Raw genomic sequence first — 20,624 nt, forward strand, 5'->3', positions numbered from 1 at the left:
CCCCAGTTAATTCTCTTTTCTGAAGTAAGAAGGCGCCTCATCAGTTCAGAGCCTGGTAATTTCCAACCCACTCATACCCCTTTTTCTGGGCTCCGTGGGAAAGGTTAGGACTGCTTTGTGGTTTTAGTTTCTCCATTGATTACTGTTGTTTTTGTTTTGTTTTCTTTCGTGTTTTTTTTTAGGCAGGGTTTCTCTGTGTAGCCTTGGCTGTCCTGGAGCTTGCTCTGTAGACCAGGCTGGCCTTGAACTCACAGAGATCCTCCTGCCTCTGCCTCCCGAGTGCTGGGATTAACGGTCTGTGCACAGGCTGATTAGTGTTTTTTTGTTTTGTCTTTCAAATTGTATTTACTTGTGTGTCTGTGGGGAGCGAGCACATGGCAGAGCATGCTGTGGTGGTCAGGGCAATATCTACCGTGCGGGTCCAGGGGTGGATCTTAAGTAGTTAGGTTTGGTGGCAAGCACCTCTGCCCATGGAACCATCTAGATGGTCCCTGAATTTTTTTTCTTTTTCTTCCTTGTTTCGAAGACAGGATCTTGCTCTGTAGCCCAGGTTGGGCTTAAACCTGAGACAATTCTCCCTTTCCCTTGGTGTCTGTCTGTCTGTCTGTCTGTCTTTCTCTGGTGATGAGGGAATACTGGGGATTGAATTTAAAGCTCAGACATGCTATTCTCTAGTCCCCGCCTCTGACTTTCCAAACTGGCTGGATCCAGGCCTTATCACCTGCTCCTTCCAACACCTTCAAACCAGCTGTGATGACAATGGTGAGCAACTGGAGGGAGAAGGCCTAGGCAGAGCTCTCTCAGCTGACAAAAGGCAGTTCTGGGATTGTCCTCCTAAACTGTGAGGTCCTTGGGATCAAGACACACTGGTATAGACAGGACCCAAGGTTGGGGGTCCAGGGTAGCCAGCTGAGGAGCAGGGTACAGGATCAGGGTTGACAGGTCTGATGCAGGTAATGGACAGTCCTGAGCTTAATGCTGGCCCGTCTCTGTCCACCTTATCTGTGAGGTGGGCACAGTATAAGCTCTATCTAAACAAGAGCTTTACATGGGCTATATCATAGAAAATGATTGTACTTGGTGCCTGGCACATGCTAAGGTCTTCAATAAGTATGAACTCAATTGTTTTACAACTGATTCTGCAAGTAAGAGCACTCCAAATAGCACTGAGATTCCCACCAGAGCTGAACAGGACCTGAAGGCCGAGCTGAGATGAGGTCTGAGTTCCTTACATCTCTGGCCCATCTACATTTTTTGTTTGTATGAGCGATTCTCATGCTTGAAGTCTTTTTCTGAACTAACCATGAAACAGTAGCCAGGATAACACTGGTCTGTTCTCTGTCCAGGTGCTCTGGGCTGAAATCTGAATTTCTTCTGTTGTCATCTAAATACAGTCAGAGCTTTCAGTAAGCTCCGTTGCCTAAATCCAAGCACGTATTTCCTAATGTTGCCGAGCCCTGAGCCGGAACATCACATAATGTTGTGAACCTGAACCGACCCATTCCTTTTTGGTCGATACATATGATACTTAACGAAAACAAGCCGTCACCATCAAAGCCCAGCAGCTCCATTCAAAGGACCTCCAGGTGAGGGGTCACAGCTCAGATAACAGGGCTGAGCCACAGCAGGTGAGTACTACTGGGCTCACGTGGAAAAGTCCACTGGGATGAAAAGATCCACTTTGGATTTTTAGTCCAAGCTGCTCAACTTTCAGGGCTGAGAATACAGCTCAGTGGGCGGTAGAGTAATGCCTTGAATGTGTGAAGACAAAAGTTCAGTTCTAAGCACCACACACGTAAAATCCACCCCCCACCCCAATCCACTGTTAGGCTGTGTGTGGCCGTGAGCATATGACATCATGGCTGACAGAAGAATTTAGTTATAATATAAAAATAACATACAAGCTGGCGAGATGGCTCCTCAACTAAAGACACCTGCCTGACAAGTGTGATGACCCGACTCTGGTCTCCAGAGCGCACGTAAAAGCAGGAGACAACTGATTCCACAAAACTGACCTCTGACTTCCAACCTTTTTCATGGCACTATGCCCCCTAGACATGCACACGTTAGCTGGATAAACAACATACAGAATGAAAAATAAAAACAAGAAGGATGTAGGGTTGGAAAGTTGACTCTGTGGTTAAGAGCACTGGCCACTCTTCCAGAGGACCCGGGTTTGTTTCCCAGCACCCACATGGCAGCTCACAACCATCTGTAACTCCAGTCTCGGGGATCTGACAGTATTCTGGCTTCTGTGGGCATCAGGCACATGCATGGCACACAGACACACACGCAGGCAAAACACTCACACACATAAAAATAATTAAAACGCAAAGCCATTGTGGCTACAGAGTGAGTTTCAGAACAGTCAGGGCTACACAGAGAAACCCTGTTTCAAACAAAAACAAAACAACAAAATTTAATTAAAAAACCCACTTCTGTTAAAAAGAAGGAGCAGATGTGCTTTTATGTTTAGATTGGTAGACTCTGGCGGCCAGTGAAACGACTGGGCAAGTAAGGACACTGCCACCATGCCCAACCACCTGAGTCTGCTCTCTGGGACCCTTGTGCAGAAAGGAGACGACCCTCGAGGAGCATCCTCTCCCTTCCAAGTGTGTCATGTGTCATGGCACGTTCCGGTCTCCCAGCACCCGCAAGTCAGTGCAGGAGAAAGGAATCTGAGATTGGTTGTCTTTGGGTAAAGCAGGCAGTACTTGGTCTGTGTGGGCCTCATGGCTTCCTGAAGAAATCTGCCTCAAGTTAGCAATCCAGAAACCCTGCCTGAGTTTCCAGCCCACGGCCTGCAAATTCAAACACTGGACGTCAGCACCAGCTCATTTGCCTTCCAAGTACGAGCCTTGCCAGACCCCACAAAACCTCAGCAGCACAGGCAGGACCCCTAATGTAAACCATTTGTGTGCTCACACACCTGCCCCACGGTGCACGATTGGGGGTCAGAAGACGACTTTCAGAAGTCAGTTCATCCACCTGTGGAGGCAGTCTGCCATGTTTCTGTGGTTTCCCTACATACATACCCAGGCTAGTGAGCCTCTGTACGTCCACATTCGCAGATTTTCCAGTCTCTGCCTCCCATCTTGATATGAGTACTGGGATGTACAGGCAACACATGTACCTTAGATCTGTTTATTTGTTCACTTGTGATTTACTGAGACAGGGTTTCTCCGCGTAGCCCTCACTGTCCTACAACTAGCTCTGTAGACCAGGCTAGCCCAGCATTTGTAAAGCACGACTGTGCTAGCTCCCTGATGTAATGAGCAAATTCTTTGTCACCCCGAGTGGTAGGATTACAGGCGTGAGCCACAATGCCAGGCTTGGGATGAGCAAATTCTATAAAGGAAGTGTGCCTGCGTGTGCACATGCATCTCACTGGTTCTGTTTCTCAAGAAGCCTACCATATGCTAGTCAAATAAGGAGTGTTTACCAGCCAGGCATTGGGGCACACGCCTTTAATCCCAGCACTTAGGAGGCAGAACTCTGAGTCCGAGGCCAGCTGGTCTATAGCGTGAGTTCCAGGACAGCCAGACAGCCAGGCCAGAGCTACACAGAGAAACTCTGTCTCAGAAAAACCAACCCAACACACCAATAGAATGTGTATCGTCCACATGCCAGGCGTCTTTTTGCATGTGTTAGTTCTCATGACTTTTACTCATTCATGATTTTTTTTTTTTTTTCCCCGAGACAGGGAGGCTGGCCTCGAACTCACACACTCCTCCTGTGAGTGCTGGGATTAAAGGCATGTGCCAGCACTGCCGGGCCTGATTGACTCTATTTCAGAAGAGGGGATTGAGTCCTAGAACTTTACTGAAGTCTAGAGTCAGGTTGCGACCCTAGCAGTTCCACCCCAGGGAACTTCCCTATCTAGCTGCATGTAAAGATCCTTTGAAGCAAGAGTCAGGACACAAACAACAAGTGATATCATTTTAGTTGTTACACTTATCAATGGGAATAAGATGACCTGGGGGCAGGGCAGGGTGTTGGCCCAGGTAGGATGGCCCCTAGAAACCTAGGTCCTGAAGGTACATCTCAGAAGCCGCAAGGTGGTGCCAAATAAGACTGCACAGGATACATATCCAGGATTGGGCACAGGGAGTCTAATAATGGTTCCAGAGCTAAGGGTCTAGGAATCCTCTTCCTCAGTACAGGATTCTTAGGTCCAGGGGCCAGTCCTCAGTGGAGACCATCTGTAAGCTCAGCTTGGTGACTAGGTCCAGCCCAGTCAACAGAGTAGAAGGTCTGCTCCTGGGTCTTTCTCCAGCTGAGGAAAGTGGGAGGCAGTCTGGGTTCTAAACCACTCAGGTGACCACGCAAAAATTCTGGGTGATCCGCCGCCAGAAATTATCACTTCGACCGCCGAGAGCCACTTCACTTGCTTCCTGGAAGACGGCTTCCACGTTGTCATGGAGGCGAGCCGAACACTCAAGGTAGGCCACTGCTTTCACAGACCTTGCCATATCCTGACCCTGCCAGGGAGCATTAGGAGCTACTGAGTTGGGGGTGCAGCGGCAAACACAATTGATTTCCCTGCAGCCCTTTTGGCTATGCCAGGAGTCTTGAGGACAACAGTGGGAAGGGGGGCTTTTCTAGGGTAGCCTCAGTAGGCAACTAACCTGAGAAGGCAGAGAAGGGCCTAAGACTAATAACATGGACGTCGAGGGCCCAATTTGTCCTGTACATATTCCCTATTCGTCCTCCTCACAGGACCTCCTAGAGTATTCTGGGTTCTGCTTCCAAGTGCTGGCCCTTCCTGACTGCTGACATCTTCCAAGAACTCCACCCACCCACCCAGTGTATCCTGAGGGTCCCTCCCCCAAGGCCTCCCCCTCCTCCCCCAGGGCTAGCCTCCTACCTTGTGGTAGGTCACCGGCTCCAGCCTTTTCTTCCGCAGATTGTTCACCACCGCCTTGTCCTTGCGCAGGTCCGTCTTGCAGCCCACAACGATAATGGGCACTCCTTTGCAGAAGTGTGTCACCTCTGGGTACCACTGCCGAGGGAAGGGCTTCGTGTGAGCCGCTGGGAGCTCTGACCCTCAGGTGGGCCTGTCAGTGTACCTCCAACAAGGACAAGGAGCAGAACTAATGTTCTGGAGTCAGTACTCGGTGTAGGTTCTCCTTTGAAATTTCCACACCCTGGCTCGGGGTGTAGCCCAGTTGGTGGAGTGTTCGCTTAGCATGCACACAGCTCTGGATTAGATCCATAGCTTGAATAAACGGGACCCGTAACCTCAGCACTTGGGAAGTAGAGACAGGAATACCAGAAGCCCAAGATCGTCAGCCACAGAGAGTTCAAGGCCCAAGACAGCAACTCAAGGAAACATAGGTGTATGTAATAATCCTCTTTCTATTCTCTCTCTCTCTTTCTTAGATAAGGTCTCTCTACATACCCTTGGCTGTCCTGGCACTCACTGTGTAGATCAGGACAGCCTCAAAGAGATCCGCCTGCCTCTGCCTCCCAAATGCTGGGATTAAAGGCGTGTGCCACCACGCCTAGCTATAATTTTCTTTTTTTTTTTTTCTAAAAAAAAAATCTGTATGCATGGGCATTTTCTTAGTATGCATATCTGTTCAGCTTGTGGGCCTGGTTCCCTTGAAGGTGAAAGGATGCCTCAGATGCTCTGAAGCTAGAGTCACAGGCCATTGTGAGCTGCTACATGGTGCTAGAAATCAAACCCTTTAAAGGGAAGCCAGTGCTCTTACCCACTGGCCATCTCTCCAGCCCTTGTGCCCTGCCAGCAGGTTCTGTAGCCAAGCTCACTATAGAGATGCAGTCAGTAAGACACAGAGGGTTTGATAACTTCCCTTTGGTCACATAATTGGAAATGGAGGGATTTGAGCCCAGTAGATGGGGTCTGGAGTCCAACTTCAAGGTAAGGGATTCTTGGCTACTTTCCAAAGTGGGCCAGCCAAATACTCATTTATTTAAAAGTAAGTAAGGCAGATATGGTAGCACAGGCCTTTAATACCAGGAGGCAGAAGTAGGAGGATCTCTGTGAGTTCAAGGCTAGCCCGGTCTACACTGAATTCCAGGATAGCAAGGTTAGGTAGAGAGATCCTGTCTCAAAACTTCTCTGGCTTCTGGAACTAAATGGGTCCAGAGCAAGTCTCTCCACACCTCATTATCCACCAATTCTGTGTAGGGAAGGGGCTGCCAGGGGGCTTCTCTGAACCCAACTGGGAGGCAGCTGAGCCCGTGGGAACCCAGGCACCAGGATCACTTCCTTTAGAGCAATCTGCACTGGATCCAGGACCTGCTCTTCCGGCTCTCTGAGTTCTCCCCTCTCTGTCCCTCCCCTCCCCTCCCTTCCCCTATGGTCTCCTGTTCACTAGCTGGTCTGGCTCTCTGGGTGGCCTCCTCACATCCCTTGGCTATACACCTGGTAGGGCTCCTCAGTGGTTTCTCCAGGCCAGCCTCACACTCCCTCCAAAGGACCTGCAGATCTCAGCTACCATAGGCCCGACTCCACCCTCTCCAAGGCTGCTCCTCACCCTGGGGAAGAAGTGACTCTGCCTTCTGCTTGCTCGGGTCCAACTTCTCTCTCACCCACCTGCAATCCATCAGCAAATACCGGGGCTCTACCTTACAGGATTCTGAATCTAACCACAGTTGCTATTGCATCACAAGCACCACTGTCCCTCCCCATCCCCAGCCAGTAACAAGGCCTGGTCCAGAGGCATGCTCAAGCACACTCTCTGAAGAATGCACGAAGCTGAATGTCTGGGCTCCAACCCCAGAGTTGCCACTTTAAGAGAACTCACAGAGATCCTCCTGCCTGTCCTTCCTGAGTGCTGGGATTGCTACCATGCTGGCATGACAAGTTTTTTGTTTGTTTGTTTTTCCTGTTTTTGAGTACTGTTCTTTTTTCCCCTTTTATTGGAAACATGGCAAGTTCTTAATTGCCATATCTTATTGTTGTCTTTCCTAATGCTGTCACTGCCTGAGGGAACCTGGCAATGCATTGCTTGTGTGGAGGCCTTGGCAAGCAGCCAGTCAAGCGCTGAGCCACGGCTGGGCAGAGGAACTCTAAGGACTGCCTCTTTGATCTTTGAGGGTAGTCTTGGGAAGCCCTCTGCATTCTAGGGCATCATGAGAAGCCTCTGATTGGCAGCAATGGAAGACACAGGGTGGTGCTGAGGCTGCTGGAATTGGACTTTATGACCTCCAGCAGGCCCAGGCTAGGGAGATAGCGTCTGAGTCACCTTGCATTCTCAGTTGAGTCAGAAGGGGGTAAAAAGTGTTCTACCTGTAGTTGAGGACAGGCAAGGAGCCACTGGAGTAAGAGTCAGAACGGACCCCGTCACCCCGAACAAACTGTTGCCTTGTTCTGGGTCTCACATCACTTGTGTGTCTATCAAATGCAGACTCATGCAGAGCCTGCCAAGCTTTTTTTGTTGTTGTTTGTTTTTGTTTTTTTTTTTTTTAATGTTTTTAGACAAGGTTTCACTATGAATCTGTGGCTAGCCAGAAACTCACTATGTAGAACAGACTGGCCTCAAACTCCTGTAGATCTGCCTCCTGGGCACTGGGATTAAAAGGAATGTCGCCACCATGTCTGGCACTTTTTTATTTTTCTTCTGTGTGCAGATGTTCTGTCTGTGCAGCATATATACATGCTATGCCTGTAAGGGCCAGAAGAGAGCCTCAGAGTCCCTGGGACAGGAGTTACAGACAGTTATAAACCACTATATAGGTGCTGGCGGTTGAACCAGATGCCCTGGAAGAGCAACCAGTGCTCCTAACCTCTGAGTCATCTCCAGGCCATAGCACTTAAGAAATACATTTATAGCTGGGCATGATGGCACACACCTGTAATTCCAGCACTTGGGAAGGCAGAGGCAGGTGGATTTCTGTGAGTTCGAGGCCAGCCTGGTCTACAAAGCAAGACCAGGACAGCCAAGGCTACACAGAGAAACCCTGTCTCGTCTCAAAAAACAAAACAAAACAAAACAAACAGAACAAAAAACCTAAAAACAAAAACAAAACAACAAAAGAAAGAAAAACAAGGGGCTGGAGAGATGGCTCAGAGGTTAAGAGCTCTGGCTGCTCTTCCAGAGGTCCTGAGTTCAATTCCCAGCAACCACATGGTGGCTCACAACCATCTACAGTGAGATCTGGTGTGCAGGCAGAATGTTGTATGAGTAATAAATACATCTTTAAAAAAAAAAAAAGAAAAACAAAGAAATACATTTATTTTAAAAACTTTAGTTTGTTTTATTTGTATGAGTGGTTTGCCTGCATGTATGTGTGTGTGTACCACATACAGATCTGACGCCCATGGAGAACAGAAGAAGGTGTCTGATCCCCTAGAGCTACCACCTGGGTGCTGGGAACTCAGATTTGGTCCTCTACAAGAGCAGCCAGTGCCCTTAACCGCAGAGCCATCTCCTCAGCCCCTTTATTATTTTTAAAAGTAACGTATGTGTATGTGTATGTGCCCCGGGGAGGCAGAGTCCAGAACACTGTCAGAGCCCTGGAGCTGGAGTTACAGGTCGTGAGCTCTCTGACACACATGCCGGGGGCCCGTTGTCTGCATAAACACTACATGCTCACTCTTTCTCTGTCTTCCTTTTTTGACAGTATCTCATTGTGTATCCCTGAGGGGCCTGGAACTCACGATGTCAATCAGGCTGCTTTCAGACTCACAGAAGTACACATGCCTCTGCCTCCCAGGTGCTGGGGCTAAAGGGCCATGGCCAAGCCCAGTGTGCCCCTGAGCCATCTGTCCAGTCCCCAGGCCTGCCAAGGTCTGACAGCTGATGGGTAGAGAGTGACGAGCAGTGGCCTCTAGGTGGAAGTGTGGCCTCCCTCACCCCAGCACCTACCCGGTTGGCAACGTTGTCAAAGCTGTTTGGATTGGTCACATCGAAGCAGAGGAGCAAGACATCGGCTTTAGGATAGAACAAGGGCCGGAGGCGGTCGTAGTCATCTTGCCCTAGGTAAAGGAGAGCAGTCAGTGCCTCTGGAGCCTGCCCTCAGCGTCAGCCAACCCCAGGGAGGCCACCTTAGCAGACCTGGGCTTTCAGAGGGCGGGGATGGGTTTTGTGCTGCATGTGGACGTCCCTCTGGGACTCATTCTTGGCTTGCCTGTCGGATGTGGCAGCCTCAGCCTGGAGGAGCCATGACCGGGAGACCCTCTTCAAGGAGCGAGTGTGAGGCGGGGGCCAGGTTTAGGAAACCACCTTTCGCTTGGGCAGCGAAGGCAAGGACAGATGTGACCCCAACAAAGGGGTCTTAGCAGGGTGAATATAGGGGGGAGGGAGGCTTCTGGGTCTCCCTGAGTTTAGTTTTGAGCTAGCCCATGAATCCAGACCAGGAGGCTGGAGGGCACAGCCCAAGGTCAGGAGGTCCCAGAGAAGCTAAATTCCAGGTACAAAGCTTGGGGGGCCAGGACCAGCCCGTCTCTTGAGGCTGCCGTGAGTTGAGGAAGTGGGCACATGCAGGTGGAAGGCTGAGTGAGGTTCCTAGGGCCCCTCTTGCTGCCAGCGCCTATCCCCTGAAGACCAGCTGGCCTTCTGAAGCCACTGGGGTGCCTCCTCTCTTTCCTGCCCCTCCCAACGCCCCACACCTACCGGCTGTGTCCCACAGTTGGAGGCTCACAGGTTTACCCTTCATCTGTACGTTGATATTGTAGCGCTCAAACACTGTAGGGTGGTACCTCTGAGGAAGAAAGAGGACAGAGTTAAGGAAGCTTTGGAGGGATCCGGGGCAAGCCAGACCCCCAGAAATGCTTACACACAACCCCTCACTGTAGTTGTTTCTGAGAAGGCTCCAGTGTCATCGTGACCAGCCTTGGGGAAAGGTATTACTCCTGGTACCAGGAAGGTCCCCATCCTCCCTGGCCGTGTTTTCCTTGATAAAAGGGAAGACTGGAGTCCCTAAAGTACGTCAGAACATTACAGTAGAAAGACACTGAAATGGTCCAGAGCACTGGGCACAGCCTGGTACAAAACAAGCATCCACTCATGCTGGCTACCGGCATTAGCTTTGTCCGGTGCCTTCTGAGCTCTCCCCTGGCTTTTCTTCTCTTCCTAGGAAGGCTTACCCACTCCTGCTTCTTCCCTTGTTCATTCACATATTCATCTAGCAAACATTAGCACTTTCTCCAGGCCTAGCTCTGGGCACTGAGGAGCCTGTACTGAAGACGACTCAGTCTGTCTTAGGGAGCTCAGGCTGCCAGTTTTTGGGGGTCTCCATTACTCCTCCCCCCATTTTAGATAGGTTCTCATAAAACCCAGCCCGGTTTTGAATTCCCAATTTTTCCGTTCCAAGCCCCTACATGTTAGGACTAAAGGTATGTAATATCCTACCACTCCTGACTTTTCTTTCCTTTGAGTTGGGGTCTTGCTAGCGTAGAGTACACCTGAATTCATGGCAATCCTCCTGCCGCAGCCTCCTGGGTACTGGAGCTACAAACAAGTACCACCTGGCCTGCTCTTTCCTGCCGTCTGCAGGTCTGGATGTAGAACCCTCAGCTGCATCTCCAGCGCCATGTCTGTCTGTGCAGCCGTGCTCCCCAGCAGCGTGAGGGACTAACCTCCGCAACTGTAAGCAAGTCTCCAGTTAAACGCTTTCTCTTTAGAAAAGTTGCCTTGGTCAGCCCAGTGGTTGTGCACACCCTTCTCTGTGAGTTCAAGGATAGCCTGGTCTACAGAACTTCTTTCAGGACAGTCAGGGAGAGTTGCCTTGGTCATGGTGTCTCTTCACAGCAACAGAACAGATTATAAAAATTATCTGTCTGTCTGTCTATTGGAGGTTCTCTACACAAGCCCTGGCTGTCCTGGAACTACGTAAATCCACCTGCCTTTGTCTCAAGTGCCAGATTAACATACCCAGCTCCTTTTTGTCTTTTTTCTTGGGGGTGGTGGTGTTGAGACAGGGTTTCTCTGTGTAACAGCCCTGGCTGTCCTGTATTCCCTTTGTAGACCAGGCTGGCCTTGAACTCACAGAGCTCTGCCTGCCTCTGCCTTGAGTGCTGGGATAAGAGTGTGCCACCATGCCCGGCTCTCCTCTTTGTCTTTTAAAAAAAGGTTTTCTTTTCTGTGCTTAGCCTGCATGAATGTGCGCTGTGAGGTCAGGAGAAAGCAGATCTTCTGCAACAGCGTCAGGCACTGGGCCATCTCTCCAGACCCCTTTCTTGCGCTTTTGAGACACAGTCTCATTGTGTGTCCTCGACTGGTCTAGAACTTGCCATACAAACTGGCCTAAAACGTACAGAAATCTTCCCGCCTCTGCCTCCTGAGTGCTGGGATTAAAGGCGCACACCACCACAACTGGCCTTTTTTTTTGGGGGGGGGAGCTTCTTTTTGAGATGGGGTTTTGCTGTGCAGCCCAATCTCAGCTAGAGCTTACACCCCTCTAGCTTCCACCTCCCGAGCACTGGAATTAGGGACATATATCACCAGGTGGGGCTCCTCTCAAGTCTCTTAAAGCTGAAGAGTTTCTTGTCACACACCTCCATCTCAGCCTGCCTCTCCTGACCCCCTCCCACACAGACCCCTGTTGTGGCCTCTCCAGAGTGGGTTACCCAGGGCACAGTCCCTGTGCCGGCTGGTCTTATGTCAACGTTACCATAAACTAGAGTTACCTGAAAGGAGGGAACCTCAATTGAGAAAATGCCTCTATAAGATCCAGCTGTAGGGCATTTTCTTAATTAGTGATTGCTGGTGGTCCTGGATTCTAGGAGAAAGCAGGCTGAGCAAGCCAGCGGAAAAAAGCCAGTAAACTGTGCCCCTCCATGGCCTCTGCATCAGCTTCTGCCTCCAGGATCCTGCCCTGTTTGAGTTCCTGTCCTGACTTCCTTTGAAGAACAGCAACATGGAAGTGTAAAGCCGAACAAACCCTTTTCTCTCCAGCTTGCTTTTTGGTCACTGTGTTTCATTGCAGCCATAGAAACCCTAACTAACACAGGTCCTTATTCTACCTCAGGCTTGTCCGCTGGAGGCTGGCTGGCTTCTCTGACTCAGGAGGAACTGGGGCTCCCTTTCTTTATTCCTGCCCCTCCCAAAGCTACCTACCTGCTCGTGTCCCAGATTTGAAGGTGTACCCTCTCTACAGTGGCTGAAGAGCGGACCTGACAGGTTTGATAGCTAGGTGAAAAGCTAGGAACCTTTGCAGAATAGAGCCTGAGCCACAGGTAATTGCCAAACTGCTACATTTGTAGCCTTCTGCAACAAGCAAACCTGAACCTCCTGGTTCTGTTACTGTTTTATTATTTGAACCAGGGTCTCACACAGGCAAGGAATACCTTGAGCTTATGATCCTTCTGCGCCCACCACCCAAGTCCCTCGAACACAGACAAGCACCATCATTCCTCGTGGTGCGGACTGAACCCAGGACTTTATGTATGCGAGGTGAGCACTCTACCAACCGAGCTCCATCCCTACCCCCGTTTGTTTTTTAATTAATTTATGTATTAGGGGAGGAGCACACATACCGCATGTAGAGATCAGAGGACAACCCTCAGTAGTCTGTGATCTCCTACTGTGTGGGTCCTGGGGATGGAACTCAGGTTGTCAGAGTTGGTGGCGAGTGCCTTTACCTGCTGAGCTGTCTCCCCCTCTCCCTGCCCCCTCATTCTTTGTTAGATGGGTTCTCACTGTGTAGCTCAGGATGGCCTGGAACTCACTGCAGTTTTCCTGCCCCGGCCTCCTGAGTGCTAGGATGACGGGCATGAGCCACCATTCCAGGCTCAACCTCCTGAACTTTGCACTACTTGGGCTTCTATCACTTGGCCAGGGCTGGCTTGTAGGGTCATAGTGTGGGGACCCCTAGCCTCTTCCTTTCCCACGTTAGGCAGGGCTCCTACCTGCATATGACTCAGTGGACTTCATGCCTGCTCTTCTGATGACCAGCCTGGCTGCCAGTCTTCTGAGTCAGGCCCTGGCCAGCTGGGAGGGGCAGTCATAGAGATGGGTCAGTTCGTTCTCTAGGGCTCCTGGGAAGCCATGCGGCAGAGGGCAAAAAGTAGGCAGCCGGAGAAAGATGGAGTAGTCAGCATGGATATTCTGACCCTCCTGTACTGATAAGAACAGACAGGGGCCCAGGCTGCCTTCCTACTCCTCTGTACATCCTTAGATCACTCTTCCCTTGGGCACTTTTCCTGCGGGAGGGGAGGATATGGTGAGGCTAGCACCTGCTGGAGATCAAATGAGCCACCGGCTGTGTGGCCTTGGGGCCTATACTATCACTGGTTAAGAGAAAGAGCGTCACCTCACAATGCAAAGGGAAGACTTGGCCCCTGCTCACCTGGTTGGCAGTGCCTACACAAACGCTGTCTATCCCTCTGGGTATTCCCTTTTCCCATCTCCAGCTGTGGTGGTTTGAACAGGTATGGCCCCCACAGAGTCATGTGTTTGAATGCTTGCTTCATAAGGAGTGGCACTGTTAGGAGGTGTGGTCTTATAGGAGGAAGTGTGTCAGGATGGAGGTGGGCTTTGAGGTCTCCGACACTCAAGCTAAGCCCAGTGCGGCACAGTCTCCTTCCGCTGCCTTCGGTTCAGATGTAGAACTGCCAGCCTCATGCTGGGCAAGGTGGGCATGCCTGTAATCCCAGCACTCAGAGATGCAGAGGCAGGCGGATCTCTGTGGGTTCCAGGCCAGCAGAGGTGACACCAAGAAATACTGTCTTGAAAAACCAAAAATTAAAAACAAAACAAAACAAAAAAATGTTGCCGTGATCATGGTGTCTCTTCAGAGCAATAAAACCCTAACTAAGACAACAATTGCAGCCTCTGGCCTCCGCCCTAGAGCAAGGACCCGTCAGCGTGGAGACATTGACCTCTGCGTCAGAGACCCCAGAGTGGTCAGCAGTTGGGCGGCTCTTCTGATCTGATCTGGGCTTCAGGATGGCCTGTGACAAAGCCCTTGGGAGATAGAGGCCAGTGCCTCACAAATGCTGGTGGAAATGGCCCTGGCCCACCAGCCCACCGGTGCAAACCCTTCTCTTGACTCACATGACCTCAGTGACATCAAGAGGTTCTGAGGGAAGTGACTTGTTGAGCTAGGCAGAAGCAGAGCTGGCACTGTGCATCTTCAAGGGCCACACCAGCCACCTGCCTCTTCTGAGGTCACCAGTTCCTGGTCCTGACATCAGACAGACCTGACGTGAGCTGGAAGGGGCCGTGTTGCCTACCTCACTGAGAAGCGTCACTAACGCCTCCTCTGACTTCGGAATGTGACTTTATGACTTTATACTTTTTGTGGTGTTATTTGATGCCCCCCCCCTCCCCCGGGCAGAAGTGCCTAATCTTATCTGCTAAGTTTTACTCAGCAAGGGACAAAGGCCTAGCTTGAGTTGACCCAGGACAGAAATGACTCAGCCCTGGTCCTGCCCTCCTGAGGTTGGGATAGGGAACCATTACAGAATGAGAACAGGCTTCCCCAGGTAGGATACCTGTGGAAACTGGAGAGGTCTGGGAAGGGCTTTGGATTTGGCTACTTTTGCAGTCTGGAGGCTCGCTCCCACCTTGTGGCCCAGTCAGTCTTGCAAGCCATTAAGAACGGCTGCCAGCTGAGACTTCCTGGGGATAAGCTGTTTTGCCCCTTCTGTCTTGAACTTGAGGTTGGGATACAATGAGGATCACAGAGCCTTCTCCAGCCTCTTTATCTCCTCTCTGCTCTTTGCTGCAGGCAGAAAGGAAAGGGAACTTGCGGCTCCAGGCTGCTGCCTCCCTGGGCTTTTAGGGCCGCCTGAGGCAAAGGAGGCTGAGGCTGGGTCACCAGACAGCAGGGGATGGGGGGGGGTGACTTAAGAGGTCATAAAGTGCCCTGGGGAGGGCAAGGTGACCTGAGCTCCAGATCAGAGCCACTCCAGGTTTTCCTCAAAAGGCTCTGCCTGCAATCACAGCACTTGGGAGGTGGAGGCAAGATCAGAAGGCATCCGAGGTCAGCCTGGGCTACTCGGGACCTTCTCTCAACAAACCAGCCAGGCAGTAGCAGCACACACTTTTCAAACTAGGCACAGGCAGGCGAATCTCTGAGTTCGAGGCCAGCCTCGCCTACAGATCAAGTTCCAGGACAGCCAGAGCTACACAGAGAAAGCTTGTCTCTCATAGTGGCCTTACCTGTAATCCCAGCACCACGGCAGCAGAGGCAGGAAGGTCACTGATTTCAGGTGAACCTAGACTACACAGACTTTGTCTCAAAAACAAAACTAACTTGCTAACTTGCCAGGGACCTCCCAGACAAAGGAAGACCAGGGACAAGGTCGGTCCATCTCCTGGTGACCACACTCTCCTCTGTCTCTCCAGTGTGTCCTGTGCAACATTCACAGTTCACAAGCTTAAAGATGTTTCCATGTGAAATTCTGAATCAGTTCAACAATGCTGACCCTCTCCATCCTCTCCCCCCTCCCCCGCCTCTGTCTTTAGATGCCCTTCTCTGATCTCCTGGCTCCCATGATGGTCGGGTCCCCATGAGCAGTACCTAAAGACCTAGAAAATATCTCAACTTAAAAAAAGAAGAGAGTGTAACTGTCAAGGGACATGATGTCAGCTTTGCAAACCACAAAACCAAAGGCTCTGAGCTGGGTATGGCGGCACACACACACACGTAATTCCAACAACCCTTGGGGTGAGACAGGAGGACTGAGCATGCAAGTCCCCCATAGTGATACGCTGTCTCAAAAACAAAACAGAAACCACGAAAGTACAAAAAAAAAAAAAAAAGCCAAACAAACCAAAACCCCCAAATCTCACAAAAACGTAAAAAAACAGTAGCTCACTGGTCTAGAGTGGCAAGACTGAGCCCTGTTTGCCAGACTAGCTTCTCCAGCCTCCTCCATCAGACTGCCCACCTCTGCACAGCCCAAGCGGATGTAGGGCGAGGAAAGGGAGAGGACTGGCTGCTCAAGGCAAACCCACAGGCACCCAGGACTCCCACTCCTCAGGGAGGCCACAGAAAGAAGGCTCAGCCACTGCCCTGGCCATGGGGTCTGCTGAGCTGCCTGGACAGCCAACAGCTAGTCCTGGAGGACTCACGGGAGGAGCCCAGAGAGCCAGGCTGCGCCGGGTACAGCACTGAGCTGTCCAAAGAGTCAAAGCAAGCCATAAAGCGAAATAGGGATCTTCAGAGGAGGGCCTGTGCTCCACAGTCTTCCTAAGGCGAAGCACGGGATTGGCACCACAGTGACTAGGGTTGGAGAAGAGCTGGTGTTTCCCAACGGACGTCATTTATCAACTTTCCGTGAGCCCTTCTTGCTCGAAGAGTTGGAGCTGAGCTCTTGACTTCTTTATCTCGCTGTTCTGTGACTCAGGGAATCTTACCATACAGTTAAGGACACAGGCACAGAGAGGGTAAGGGACTTACCCAAAGGCACACAGCTCTAAGAGGCGAAGGCTTGATTTTACCGTTGCCAGTCTAGCTCCAAAGTCCTCATTCCCTCTTAGCCAAGTGGTGACACCAACTACTCTCTTAGGATTTGCTATTTCCCCAGGTGGCCTAATTCAGTCCCTGTGATACCCCTCCCCCTAAGTGCCATAATTTTCTCTTCGATCCTACTGGCTAACTCTGAAAAACTCTGTCTTGGACCCTCTGGCCCCGCTGGGAACCCCCTAGGAGGCTGGAGCTGGGTACTTTCGAGGCGTCTCTAAGAGGCAGACCAGCACACTGGGGGTGTCCCAGAGCAGGGACATTGCAAGGCCAAGGGTGAGGGCACTCACGTCTGGAAAGGCCCCATCGGCATAGACCGTCATCAGCGACGTCTTCCCGCAGCCTCCGTCGCCCACCAGGACCACCTTGACCACCGAGCGCCCGCTGTTCGGCGCCTCCTCTCCCGCAGCCTGGGGCGCGCTCATCCCGGGCTGGCGGACGGCGGTGCGCCGAGCAGCGGGCGGTGCGCGGCGAGCTGGCTGCGGCGGGCGCGGGGCTGGCCCGGCGGGACAGGAATGTGGAAGGGGCGGGGCGGCGGGAGGAAGTGGGAGCGGGGCGGCGGGGGCAGGAGGCGGCCCGGGGGGCGGGGGACACCCGGCCCAGGTGAGAGGCTCCGGCCAGGATCGGGGTGTGGCGGCTTGGCCAGGCGTGGACGCTCCTGGGGTCTGGTCACCTGAGGTCCGCTCTGGCCACTCAAGGGACACTTTTTCAGCACCCACTGTGTGCAGTCAGCGAGGCCTCAGGAGTGGGCGGAGACCCATGCCTCCAGAGGGCATCCGGGGCTGGTGAAGAAGAGATAAGTCAGCAGGTAGTTGGAGAGGGGCTGGGGACGGGAAGAGAGGAAGCCTCTGGCCCGCCTGCCAAGGAAGGGAGGTGATTTTTATGAATGAATGAACGAACGAATGGATGGATGAATGTGAGTTTCTGCGGCTTGGAGAACCTAGCAACCCAGACCTCCTTCAGAGGTTGTAGGCCAGGTGAGAAGGGAGTGCCCCGGCATGCCCTCGTAGGTCACGGCAGGACCTCTTCCTGCAACACCAGAAAGCTTCGATGGAGGTGAATTCCCAAGAGTCTCACCCAGGCAGGCAGTGTTCTAGGGAAAACTCTGGAACCTTCCGTCTATAGAGATCAGAGCAGGCTCTGGCATATGGCTGATGTCATAAATGGCTCTTAGTATAATAGTTTTTTTTTATTTTTATTTTTTGCGTGTATGAATGTTTTATCTGCGTGTGTGTCTGCACACCACACGCGTGCCTGGTGCCCTCTGCGCTCGGAAAGCCCTGGACCTGGAGTTACAGACCTTAGGAGCCACCATGTGGGTGAACTTGGGTCCTCCGGAAGATGAGCTCTTAGTCTCCGAGCCATTTCTTCAGCTTCTCGGTATAACGTTTAATGGGCGCGGGTGGGCCTCAGTTTCCGAGCACCTGAGGACCCTGCACTGTTTAAGTCAAAACCTCTACTGTGAGAGGCCTAGAACGAGAGGTAGGCGGGTCATCAGCGTGAGAACCACCTGCTCAGGGGACAGGAGAAAGGAAAGGGGGTCCTCACCTGGGGCAAGCAAGGAGGATCTTCTGACCGGAGAGTCAGAATCTTGAGGAAAAAGTGACAAGTGTTTCAAAAAGAACATCGCAGAGGCCGGCGTGAGGTGGCCCCGCCCCCACCTTCCTAGCGACAGGACAGAGGGTGGGGCTTGGCTGAGTTGCTGGGATCTGGACGGTGAAAAAGCACTTGGGATTTCAGGAATAAATCTTATCGTCCTTTCATCTTTCTTTGGGGTCTTTTTTCTTTCTTTCTTTCTTTTTTTTTTTTTAACTTAGCGGGCATAAATGGGCTGGAAGCGTAGCTGGGTTGCTAGAATGCTTAACTAGGACACAAGAAAGCCTGGGTTCCATCCCCAGGACCACATAAACTAGACTTGGAGGGGCATGCTTATAATTCCAGGACTGGTGAGGTGAAGACAGAAGATCAGAAGTTCAGTGTCAGCTTGGCTATACAGCGAGTTGAAGGCCAGCTTGGACTAGATATCCTGTCTAAAAAAAAAGGGGGAGAGAAGGGTCTCCCTGTCTCCCCAGACCTTGGGCTGGGTATTTACACGAAGCTAAGTGCAACAAGGTTGGAAATCTTTGGGCTTCACCTCCCACTTCCGACTGGTCATGACGGCAACCCCTATTGTATTCAAAGTCAGGCAGGTGAAAAGGACCTTCAACCCTATTTGATCCGCACCATATCCCAAGGAGGCAGTTTCAGTTTCCTTTAGGGTGGTGGCCAGAGGTCAGCTGCTTCGTGGGTGCCTCCCCAGCCCCACCTTTTGGATGCCCCTTCCCCGAAACTACCCCAGGGCTGGGCAGGACTTGGCATGAAGCTGAGCAGGGTGCCCCATCCAAGGAGGGGTGAGGAGGAGCCCTATCCCGCCCCCCACTCCAGTCAGCTGTCAGCCTTGCTGCTGTCATCAGATCAGTCTGGGAGCCAGGTGGAGCCGGATGGAGGGTGGAGGAGACTGAGAGTCAGGCAGAGGCGGTTGGCCTTGGTTGCTATAGAGATAATCACTCTAATGACACCCTTGACAACTGTACACTTTACAGTTTCTCTGTATACCTCCTAATAATTACAGCGCCACTGGTGGGTGCTAGCTGCTATGTAGAGACTGTCCACCAGGAGGCAGGGATTGCCAGGTCCATTTTACAGAACAGGAAACTGAGGCCTAGTGAGGGTATCCTCTTGTTTAAATGCTAGTGGTGGGCTGGAGAGATGGCTCAGAGGTCAAGAGCACTGCCGCTTTTCCAGAGGTTCAGCAACCGCATGGTGGCTCATAACCATCTAGAGTGAGATCTGGTGCCCCCTTCTGGTGTGCAGGCACACATGCAGGCAGATTAGTGTAAACAGAATAAATAAATCAAAAAACAAAACAAAACCCCCAAACCAAAACCTGCCAATGGCATGTGGACTTACCTGTCCCCAGTTCTCACTGATTATTGCTCTCAGCTCTCATACTGTGAGGTAGGTTTCTGCTTCTTGTTTCAGAGACCTGGGCACTGAACTTTAGGGGGAAGCTGCTTGGGTTAGGCCAATAAGACCCAGAGCTAGGACTTGGTCTTCCCACACCCAGTCCAGCCTCATCAACAATGTACGCTCCGGTCCTTGCAATAGAGCATATCAGTCAGTCACTGACCCATGGCCGTCTGCCCTGGTGGCCAGGAATTTCCCCAAATCCGACATTGCTGGACTCTGGAGTGCACTGTTTTCCCAAAGTTTATTTTTGGAGTGGGGAGGCGGCCCAGGCCACACAGTCGGCCTCACCGGGGTGCTGCTTGCTATTTTTCTGTTTACTGTGCGTGCTGCTGACTTCCGGCCTGGGTGAGTGAGTGACTCAGCCCCCTCCGGGCCCCATCAATCCCAAGCTGAGAATCTTTACGAACCCTGTGTAGCATGTGACTGCCCCGCAGGCCTTGGAAGGGCAGGGGAGGTGGGGCCAGAGTCAGCCTGGAATGTTGTTCTTGGTGATGCAGGTCTCCAGCAGAGCCATGGCCACCTCAAGAGCAGGGACCACAGCTGACCCATTTCTGTACCCCAGACTATCTCAGACTGGCGCCAGCTGTGGTTCCGGATATTATGTCTAATTGACAGCCTGGCTAGACAAACACAGGGGGAGAAAGAAAAGGAGAGAATGAAGAAAAGAGGGAGGAAAGCACAGAAGGAGGGAGAGGGGGCAGGAAGGAGGAGGGGGAGGAAGGAAAGAGGAGTTTGAAAGAACCAAATGGCTGAGTGTTGCGGCACATACCTGTAGCCCTAGCACTCAGGAGGCAGCAGTTCTCTGTGAGTTCAAGGCCAGTCTGGTTCTACATAGCGAGTTTCAGGCTAGTCAGGGCTACATAGTGAGACCTGGCCTCAAAAAGAAATAAGTACGTAAATAAGCAAACATCCGAGATGAAGGATAAGTACAGAGAACATGTAACCAGGGGTGGGGGCGTGTTCTGCAGAGAGGTCATTACCCTCCTTCCTCTGTTTGCTCCAAGGATGGATCCTAACTTTCTGGCCCTCTTTTACCCTCCCCTGCCGCGAGGCTTCTCAGGCTGTTCTGATTGTTTGCTGCCACCGTGTGGCCACTCTGCTTTCTGCAAGTTGTGACCTGAGCTTTTCCCTGCGGTTCCTGGCTCGAGGGTACGGGGTGTTAGTGCGGATACGGGGAGCCTTGGCAGGGTGCACATGACCCTAGCTTTTGATATGTGCACTTCATAACTTCC

General features: G+C 51.7%; 1 protein-coding gene and 1 long non-coding RNA gene across 3 annotated transcripts; both read right to left on the reverse strand.

Annotated features, from left to right (window-relative positions):
- Positions 1-3,926: 3,926 nt before the first annotated feature.
- Rhod (ras homolog family member D) lies at positions 3,927-16,894 on the reverse strand. Its single transcript, XM_021656189.2, has 5 exons — positions 16,674-16,894; positions 9,585-9,672; positions 8,838-8,947; positions 4,868-5,002; positions 3,927-4,481 (listed from the first exon to the last, which is right to left on the reverse strand). The coding sequence occupies exons 1-5, from the start codon at positions 16,806-16,808 to the stop codon at positions 4,314-4,316; spliced, it is 636 nt and encodes a 211-aa protein (XP_021511864.1). The 5' UTR covers positions 16,809-16,894; the 3' UTR covers positions 3,927-4,313.
- Positions 16,895-16,954: 60 nt separating this feature from the next.
- LOC132654282 (uncharacterized) lies at positions 16,955-19,673 on the reverse strand. Of its 2 annotated transcripts, none has more exons than XR_009591942.1 (4): positions 19,333-19,673; positions 17,932-18,092; positions 17,684-17,853; positions 16,955-17,165 (listed from the first exon to the last, which is right to left on the reverse strand). It is a non-coding gene; the product is annotated as an uncharacterized LOC132654282 (long non-coding RNA). The 2 variants fall into 2 exon arrangements; XR_009591945.1 differs by having other exon boundaries at positions 17,932-17,973; positions 19,333-19,672.
- Positions 19,674-20,624: the final 951 nt, after the last annotated feature.

The sequence above is a fragment of the Meriones unguiculatus genome, chromosome 1 (assembly GCF_030254825.1).
Source record: "Meriones unguiculatus strain TT.TT164.6M chromosome 1, Bangor_MerUng_6.1, whole genome shotgun sequence".
NCBI classification, from domain to species: domain Eukaryota; kingdom Metazoa; phylum Chordata; class Mammalia; order Rodentia; family Muridae; genus Meriones; species Meriones unguiculatus.

Excerpts from the sequence above, each read along its gene's own strand:
- Rhod (XM_021656189.2), bottom strand. The coding sequence starts at position 16,808 with ATGAGCGCGCCCCAGGCTGCGGGAGAGGAGGCGCCGAACAGCGGGCGC. Across the intron at positions 9,673-16,673 it reads CCGATGGGGCCTTTCCAGAC|AGGTACCACCCTACAGTGTT; the intron begins GTGAGTGCCCTC and ends TTTCTTCCTCAG. Across the intron at positions 8,948-9,584 it reads CCAACTGTGGGACACAGCCG|GGCAAGATGACTACGACCGC; the intron begins GTAGGTGTGGGG and ends TCCTTTACCTAG.